The sequence below is a fragment of the Quercus robur genome, chromosome 10 (assembly GCF_932294415.1).
Source record: "Quercus robur chromosome 10, dhQueRobu3.1, whole genome shotgun sequence".
Taxonomy (NCBI): Eukaryota; Viridiplantae; Streptophyta; class Magnoliopsida; order Fagales; family Fagaceae; genus Quercus; species Quercus robur.
In genome coordinates, this window is record NC_065543.1 from 26,418,480 (window position 1) to 26,428,466 (window position 9,987).

Sequence of the window (9,987 nt, forward strand, 5' to 3'; positions counted from 1 at the left end):
AAAGTCTCAAAGCCCACACCATTAATGATGTTCCTGATATCCGAGGACAATATTTCCCATATGCCCTTCAGCATTTAAAGGCTACCTCGACTTTTGAGGTTCTGCAAAACAAAGTTTGACCCATCATCAGGATGTCCACAAATTACATACCCAACAAAATTTTCCACAACCAAAAATTACATACCCAACGAAATTTTCCACAACCAAAAATTTCATGCCCCAATTAAAATTTTTCAACAACCAAAAATCACATGTTCAAAAATTCCCATGACCAAAATCACATGTTCAAATTTTCCCATGACCAAAATCACTTGTTCAAAAAAATTTCCATGATCCAACATCACATCCCTGACAAAAAAATTTCCATGATCTAACATCACATACCCAACAAAGATTTTCCATGACCAAAAAATTTCATGTCCAACAAAAATTTTTCCATGACCAAAAATCTAATGCCCAACAAAAATTTTCCGTAATCAAAGTTCCATGACCAATAAAAAAATATGCCACCACAAAATTTTCCATACTCATACCCACAAAATTTTACCATGCTCATGAAATCAAACTAACACATGCCAACAAATTTTCCGCACTCATCATGTATTTGTTCGATCAAGCCTATACAACAAATTTTCCATAACTACAGTGCCCCTTAAAGTCAAGCCAAAATTCATTCAACAACACCACATATTACATGCATTGCCAAGATTCCATGGGTCATCAACATTGTCTAAGTTACACCATGCCAAAAAAACTCAACAATTCAAAAAATTCCCCAAAGCCAAGATTACAACATGATCAACCCTATAATGTCCAAAATTTCAACAAGAGCAAACAACAACAAAATGACAATGTCTCAACATCAAACTCTCAATGGAACATTAAAACAACAAATTTCCCAACAAAGAAACAAAAAACAAGCTCACCTTAAAGTTCATGTTGGAATGAGGAGCATGGGTCTTGGGGTCTTGAAGGAGCCCCTCTTCATCATTCCATTCAAGGGATGGATGGTATTTTTTTCATGAAAAGTGAGAAAAGAAGGCCTATTGGAAGATGATGACATTATTAATGCAAAGAAAAAGGAAGTTTGAAATTGGGTTTCACAAAATGGGTGTGTAGCAAAAATGGCCAATAACATAAGGATTTGAAAAAATATTGAGGGACATGAGTGAAGGGAGGTTGAGAAGCTTAGGAAAGTTTTCTTTTAGAGAAGAAATGGTGTAGGGAAGGAGAAAATCCAAGTGGAAGAAGGAAGTGAATAGTGACAAGGGAGGAAGAAGGAAGAAAGAAGAGAGAGGCAAAAGAAGAAGAAGAGAAAAGACAGGGAAATGGGGGCCAAAATGCAGCCCTCCTTTGTTTAAATGACCTGAGTTAACTGAGTCAACTCCCCAAAAAAAATGTTATTTTCTTCTTCTTCTTTTTTTTTTTTTAAATCACCATGAAGAGTGAATGAAAATTTTTCAAAGTTTCAAAAAAATAGATGATATCAATTTCAAAAAAAAATAATAATAAATTGTGTGATTTTGAAGAAAAATTTTCTTGGAGATGATCAAGGACAAAGATACTATTTTTCTTAAGGAGAAAAAGTTTTACACTCTCAGTTCCAAGTTTCAAATTCTAAATGTCAAATTTTCAATCCCAAGTTTCAAACTCTAAGCTCCAAGTTTCAAGTTTCAAACTCCAAATTCTAAGTACCAAGTTTCAAATTCCAAATTCCAAATTTCATTCCAAATTCCAAGTTTCAAGTCTCAAAGATAAAATCTTTCTCAAAGAACTACAAAAATCAATCAAAGTTTTCTTGCTAAAAATGAAAAAAATTCAAATCAAGAATGAACAAATGAAAATCACAAATCTCAAAAACAATGGGACAGCAAAGCACTCACCAATTAAAGTCTAATCCCAAATTTTGACTTTTTGCAAGCAACAATCCAAGATCAAGGTAGAGAAGGCCTTTGATCGACCTTTCAGCAAGATTGAGGTAGAGAAGCCCTTTGATCAACGCTTTGGCAAGATTGAGGTAGAGAAGCCTTTTGATCAACGTTTCAATGAGATCGAGGTAGAGAAGTGCTTTGATCAACGTTTCAGCAAGATCAAGGTAGAGAAACCCTTTAATCAACGTTTCAGCAAGATCAAGGTAGAGAACACCTTTGATTGATGTTTCAACACGATCGAGGTAGGGAAGCCCTTTAATCGACGTTTCAACAAAATCAAGGTAGAGAAACCCTTTAATCAACGTTTCAACAAGATCGAGGTAGAGAAGCCCTTTGATCGACTTTCAACAAGATCGAGGTAGAGAAGCCATTTGATCGACCTTTCAACAAGATTGAGTTAGAGACGCCCATTTTCCTTTGTCGACCTGCTGCATTTAGGTTAGGATAGAAAAGCCTCTCAGTCACTCCAGTCATCAAGATTCTTTTCAATTCAATATTGGTTATCAAGTAGGTTGAGTATTCATAATTTTCATTTTTCAAATCAGCAAGGCACTAGTTCTATACTCCAAAGTTTTAGGTTCTAGGGCTAGGTAATCTTTGAAAATCATCCTCAATTAAATCATGGCTGCTAAAATCGGTGTCTTTGTTTTACATTGGCATTCACTTTGCAAGCTCTGTCAATGAAGGGCATTCTGTAGACACTCGATTTTGCACCCATAATTTAATCAAGGAAGATGGCAAGAATGACCATTCATATACCCAAAATTCATGATTGCATTACATGCGTTAATTTATTCATTGCATATCATAAAAATGATATTGAGATTCTTACAATCATGACGGTGTACCCGATTTCCAAATCGGATCGTTGGATTAAAAGATATCACATGATCAGGTTTGCACGGTCTGCATGCATTTTGTTTGGGTGGAACCAACCACACATGATTAATTTAAATTAGTTCTGATTGGTCGAGTAATTAAAATTAATTAAAAAATTTTGTGATTGGTTGTTAGTTAGTGTTAAAAATAGGCTTGCTTGCATGGGAATAAAAGAGGATAATCAGATAACTACAAAATTGTGGATAATCAAGACTTTTTGGAGTATTTATCTACAAGATAATCATTGCTGAAAAGACCTAAATTATCTAAAAAAGAGTTTAAGTTTTAGAATGTGGATTAAAAACGCGTCTAAGTGCAAGTCCCATCTCAAAAAACCTCAAAAAAGGAGTCCAAAATGGACTAGAACTCAAACACGGGTTCGGCACCTAAAAGCGCTATTTGACACTTTTGGAGTGCCGATTGGCACAAATGCGAGCTATGACCTGAGGGCACTTGGATTGAGATAAAACTTATCCTTTTTTATTTTTTAGAGATAAGGACGTGTCCTAGTTCGTATTCTGATCATTTAGCTAATTTTTCAAACATCCCAGCCTCTATAAATAGAGGCTACATCTCAAAATTCAACACACTTTTTAACATTCTCTAACTCCCCTCTTTCTGATTCTTCTCTTCTTTTATTTTCCTTCTTACATTCAAGATGCTGACCTTAAGAATTTCTTTTCTGTAAACAAAATGTTTTAGGTTTCAAAGAGAATTGAATAAATTTCTTTGAACCCTAAAATATTCCTTCACTAAGAAGAGCACGCTCATGCAAGAGGTAGTTTTTCTTTTCTTTTTCTATTCCTTTTTATTATTTCTACTTGATGATGCCTGAATAGGTTTAGGATGTTTTTATTATTTTGATTTCTGATGTTGTTGCATGTGTTGTTAAGCTTTTCTTTTAAGCATGTTCTTGCTATATTTTTGTTGTTATGATTTTTCTTTTGTGTCTCAAAAATCTACTATCAAAGATTCTTTTTTTAACACATAAAACAAATTTGATTTTTTTTTTAACTCCAAAAACTTATCTGCATTTTCATTAAATGGAGATCTAATTTTTTTTAACACTTAAAATTTATCTGTATTTTCATTAGATACAGATCTGAATTTTTTAACACATAAAACTTATCTATATTTTCATTAAATACAGATCTGATTTTCTTAGAAAAAAGTTTTCTTTGACTCAATTGCAGATTTCGGAATTTAAAAGAAGAAATTAAAAATTAGATTGAAGTCTTTTCTTTTTCATAAAATGTGATGCATGTAAAATAATTTTATCTCATGAGTGTGAGTCCCCTTTCAAAAAGTTTTTTTATTTTATGCTCAACAACAAATCTGATTTTTTTTTTTTTTTTTTTTACATATGAACCAAAAATCATTTTTTTTACTATTCAAAACAGATCTAATTTTTCTTAATAAAATCACTTTTTTTTAATTTTGCTCAAAAACATATATGATTTTCTTTACAAAACTATCTTTTTATTTGACAAAAACAAATCTGATTTTCTTTACAAAACTAATTTTTTAATCTACACAAAAATAGATTTGGTTTCTTTTTATGAATCAAATCAATTTTTTTTTTTAATTCACAAAAACAAATCTGAAATTTCTTTCTAAAAAGAGGATGATACATTCATAAGATAAATTTATTTGAGTTAATGTTAGTCAAGTGTGTGTCACATATGCAACATATCATTCACATCATGCAAAAAGGGTATATTGGTCATTGGAGTCTAAAAGACTAGACTTTGTTTGGGTGGAATAGGTGCCTAAGACCTTCCCATTCCGTAACCTAGCCTCTGAATTTAGTTCTTTTGGATAGGTAGATCTATGCCTTGTCTTTCTTTTATTTTTGGGTAGACTATAACTAGGACAAAAAACCATGTATTCTTTTGGTAGATTGTAACTAGGACTCAAAGCCTTGTAAGATTCAATTTATCAAGCTTGTATTTATTTTTATTTTGAAAGTTCAAAAACGTGTACAAAACACTTTTGAACGTTTAGACCCCCAAAAATTAACTTAACCAACTCAAGCAATATGTCAAACAACTAGTGTGCGGAAACTTAACACATGCTATAATATGAAATTGGTTAAACAACTATCTAAGCCATAACAAAATAAAATCACAGCAGATAATGTAAAGGCAGAGATAGAGAGGAAGGAAGATGCAAACACACAGACAACACGCGATGTGTTATCGAAGAGGAAACCGAAGTCCTCGGCGAAAAACCTCTCCGCCGCCCTCCAAGCGGTAATCAATCCACTAGAAAATACAGTTGGGATACAAGGACAGCAATAGACCCTCCAAGCCTAATCTACCCAGTGCACCTAAGCCCTCCAAGCTTCTTGCTCCAACGAGGTTGCGCCGAACCTTTTTCTTTTCTAGCTTCCCGGATTCCGCTACTACACTGTAGCATCAACCAATGAAGATTAGCTCCTTCCTAACTGCTTCCCAGAACTCCAAACAACTGTCTCACAGAGATGATAATGGTGAGAACCAGGTTTGGTATAATGCCTCTCAAGGTTTTTACAATGGAGAGGAAGAGAGTAAGGGAATTTGATGAGACTCTAAGGTAGGGATTGTGTGTGAAACAATCTTGTTTTTCTTTAGGGTTTCTCTCTCAAAATTCTCTCTAGAAGCTCTCTTTCAATCGTGGGTTAAAGGGGTATTTATACTGGAGTGGAGAGGAATGTGAAACGTCAGGTTTTGGCAAAACAGGGGTGGCTCGCGGCTTGACCTCGTGGCTTGACCAAGTCGCGAGATCCAGTCGCGAGTTAACCGTATGGCCAGTTGTCCTGTTTTGTCCTGTAGTGCTCCAGCTAGCATGACTGTTCATCTTCCAGCATGCTTGGCACGTGTGCAGCTTCTGGCGGCTTGCAGCCGCGAGTCCACCCGCGAGTCCCAGCCGCGACACTCTGTTTTCTTGCACACTCTTGAGCAATCTTCACTCTATCTCACTCACTACCCTTACAACAAACCCACCTAAATACAGGGTTACTAAATGCTGAATTACAAGCAAATTTGGCACGGAATAAAGCCAATTAGATGGTTGAATAAATTCAACCTTACATATTTAATCAATGACAAAGGAGCACTTCAATCATGTAAATTTGTTTTTTTTTTTTTAATAAAAAAATAAATGGCGACTCCACACCACTTACCCAAAAAGAGAGGTGCCCTTTAAAGCACCCAAATCTCTTTTTTGAGAGCACCTAATTTCCCGGTCTCTCACACCCCCCCCCCCCCCCAAATTTTCGGGTTCCCCTAAAAATGGCATTTTCCAAAAAAGAAAAGAAGCCTTTTCTCTTTTTTTTTTTTTTTAAATGAAGACTTATTTCCTATTTCAAATTTTGCTTATTCAAAAGAAATCTTTTCTTTCAAAAACTGATGAAAGTAGCTTTTTCAAAAACTTCCTCTTTTCAAAACAAAATTTTTCTTCACAAAAATGTGTTCTTTCCAAACCTTTCTTTCAAAAATAAATTAAGATTAACGTTTTCAAAAATAAAAAAAAAAACACATTTGTTCAAACTTGCTCAAGCATTGTTGATTAAAAACTTTCCTTAGGATTGCATATTTAGGGATTTGTGCCTATGATTCAATTCCTTTGAACCACAAGCACCAATCAAGCTTACATGGTCCCTCTCATTTCCTTGGCACTAATACATTTCCTTTGTCATCTTTTTTGCATGGTAAAAATGAGAATACATGGTGGATGACAACAAGTTGCTATCCTTCCAACCCTCTTCTTTATTTTTACTTTTTTTTTTCATTGTCATTTATTCTTGCATAGTATTTAATATTTGCATGCTAGCTATGTAATAAATAAATATTCACATGCTATTGTATATATTATTTAGCTACGTGGTAAATATCCTTCACATGCTATATATATATATAAATATATATATATATATACATATATATATATATATATATATTTGTTTGAGCAAAATTATTTCTCAAAATCAAAATGCCAAGTATCTAATTTCTTCACTAAAAAGATAATGTTTGAAATAAATTGGAATGGGGTACTATCCTTTGGATAGACGTTGTGGTGTGCTTAACACCTTCCCCACATGTAACTTAACTTCCGACTCCAAGATCATTAGTTTGAGACTTTTGGTTTGCCTTAATTAATAAACCCTTAAAATCGGTTTAATTAATTAGGTAACTTAAAATGAATTAGACAAATAGGCGACTAATCACATCTAATACAAAACCAATAGTTGGTAGTGACTCCTAAAATAAAAATAAGAAAAAATGACTCACATACACACTTCTCACCCTAGAGACACAAGCACACAAAAAGTCATGTCGCCAAAGACCCAATGTGCGACAATACCTAAAAATCTGATTTTTGGGGCGTCCACAACAACCCTTCTTTTATTCTAAATTATAATACTTCTCTGAAACAAATTGAAAGAGACAGAGAGAGTAGGAGACAATACAAATCGCCAATGTCACAAAGCTCCAGGCTTAATTTAATATTACTTTTATATAATAATAAGAAAAAGGTCTAAATTCCAAAAAAGATACAAACTTCTACTAATCTCTCTCTGCATCCTAGACTCAGATTCATCGAATTCAAAATGATTTGTTCTCTGATTCACTGTCCCGCACATCATTCAATATTTTTCAATTGGATGTGAATTTTGACAAACTCATCATTAGATTATATTATCGTCATATATTCTTTATGCTTGAAATTTTTAAAGTTAATCCAAGACCAATAACCATGTCAATCATCAATCAATTGTTTAAATTCAAGTTTGTAGTTTAAAATAATGAACAAAAGATGAGTTTATGGATCGAATGGTAAATAACATATTATTTGCATAAAAATTGACATGCATGTTAAGAACATATAGAACATATAATCCAATTGTGGGATTTTTAAAATATAAATTCAATAACGAGTTATTAAGTAATATAATATTACTTAGAAAATCAACTTTATATATTATTTATTGTTTAAAAATCATTCTTGTTTTTTGAGACATAAAATTACTATTGGGCTACTGGTTAAATATTTTGGGGGTCTTTTTAGAGATAAGAAATAATGCAAAACTCATCTTTTCTTTTGCATCTTTTTTTTTTTCTTCCTTTTTTTTTTTTTTTTTGAAAAATATCAATTATTTTCCTACAATTTTTGGATCCATTTGTAGAATTTTGGGACATATTGTGCAAGTTTTGGTCTTTTAGTCTATGTAATGGAGGGCCTTGAACCCTTATCAAGAATATTTGGGAAAAAGAGGGGGTCTTAAGCCTAAGAGCCAGCCTTGTGTATACATCCAGTATCTCACATGTTATAAGGTTTGTACATTCATCATATTCATATGTTGTAAGAGACAAAACGTATAAATATAATAGTTATTTATCAAGATCTTAGTGGTATACATAGTATTATCCTTATCTTAACGTGATGTAGAGTTAATGAATCCACTTTGGAGACCTCATTTTTTATTCAACCAAAAACAAAAAAATATAATGGTAACATGAAATAATTTTCCCATGACATATTGACATATAGATTACCCCGTAATCACAAACATGACATAACACGCGTAGAAGTTTAAAGTGATTTTCCCCCTCAAAAAAAAAAAAAAAAAAAATGTTTAAAGTGATTTCACGTTCTCCGTTTATAATGGCGTTTTGAATAATATATTTACTTCATCCCTCCTCATGTAATTTTTACGCTTTAAAATTGTGAGTAGTTAAAGACACGTGCCTTTTCCCATACCATTCCACGAAATCTACTTCATGAGAACTATATATATTTGTCATCAAAACTCGAAAGGTATCGAATGGTATCTCCTTGCTTAATTAGTTGAACTACCTCTATATACTTTCCATTCTGTAAATGTCGTTATTAGGTAAGGAAGGTGAGACTTCAATCCAAAAAAAGCAAACCCAATACGTCAAGAAAGAAAGTCAAATAAGGAACCTCAATTCCTTCTATATAACAGTATTATACATACATGACAAGGCCTTTTAGTTGAAGAAAGCAAAGGGAAAAAGGTGCAAATTCTAATGTCTATACCAATGGCAAATCACCAAAGAATTCATCCAGCAGTGGGTGTGGAAGCTCCACCAATAACTCCTTTGGTGTCTCGTGGTTCATCTCTATCAGAAAAAGGTACTCCGGCTCGGCCTCACGCTCCTATACAAATGCGTACTGTTCCCATTCCGGTGAGCCATGCCAATCCACCAAAAAATGGAACTGGTTGTTGCAAATGCATATGTTGGACAATTAGCCTCCTTGTTCTCCTACTAGTTATAGTTGGAGCCACTGCTGTCATTCTTTACTTCGTCTTCCAACCAAAACTCCCTACATACTCGATTGATAACTTGAACATAAGCCGATTAGGCCTCAACATTGACATGTCCCTGTACGCTGAATTCGACGTGAAGATCACATCCTACAATCCCAACAAGAAAATTGGAATTTACTACGAGAGAGGAAGCCAATTAAGCGTGTGGTATACAAACACAAAGCTTTGTGATGGATCACTACCAAAGTTTTACCAAGGTCACCAAAATAAGACTGTGCTTCATGTGCCCTTGACTGGACAAACACAATACGGTAGCACTTTGATGACAGCCCTGCAGCAACAACAACAAACGGGTCAAATTCCCTTGGATCTTAAGGTTGATGCACCTGTGTCAATCAAACTTGGAAAGTTGAAGCTGAAGAAAGTCAGGGTCTTAGCGGACTGCTTGTTGGTTGTAGATAGCTTATCTGCAAATAATGCCGTCAGTATTAAAGCTAGTAATTGTAGGTACCGTATGAAGCTTTAAATTTATCTTTCCTGTCCATTATGTAAGGCCTGCTCTCCTCGTCTGGACTTTGATTTTTTTTTTTTTTTTTTTCTTTCACTTCTGTATCCCATTCCCATGTTTTAGAAGGTTGATTCTTTTTTTCCAGCATGTATTGTATCACTGTAGTTACAGTGGCTTTGCCCCTCTCTCTCTCTCTCTCTCTCTCTCTCTCTCTCTATATATATATATATATATATATATATTATTTTACATTTCCGACTCCACGGCGCATGTACTCCTTCTGTGGGGGTTAATTCTGGCAGTTGATGTCAAAAGTTTTGTATCTGTTAATTTTTAATTTTTTATATTTTCAACAAGGCGTCCAAACTTCAAATTTCTTATTATAAGTATCAAAA

The 9,987-nt window shown here is 33.8% G+C and overlaps 1 protein-coding gene across 1 annotated transcript; it reads left to right on the forward strand.

Annotated features, from left to right (window-relative positions):
* The first annotated feature begins 8,786 nt into the window (after positions 1-8,786).
* On the forward strand, positions 8,787-9,776 carry LOC126703252 (NDR1/HIN1-like protein 6). The gene has a single exon (XM_050402205.1). The coding sequence runs from the start codon at positions 8,843-8,845 to the stop codon at positions 9,608-9,610; it is 768 nt and encodes a 255-aa protein (XP_050258162.1). The 5' UTR covers positions 8,787-8,842; the 3' UTR covers positions 9,611-9,776.
* The last annotated feature ends 211 nt before the right edge of the window (positions 9,777-9,987 follow it).

Excerpts from the sequence above, each read along its gene's own strand:
- LOC126703252 (XM_050402205.1), top strand. The coding sequence starts at position 8,843 with ATGTCTATACCAATGGCAAATCACCAAAGAATTCATCCAGCAGTGGGT.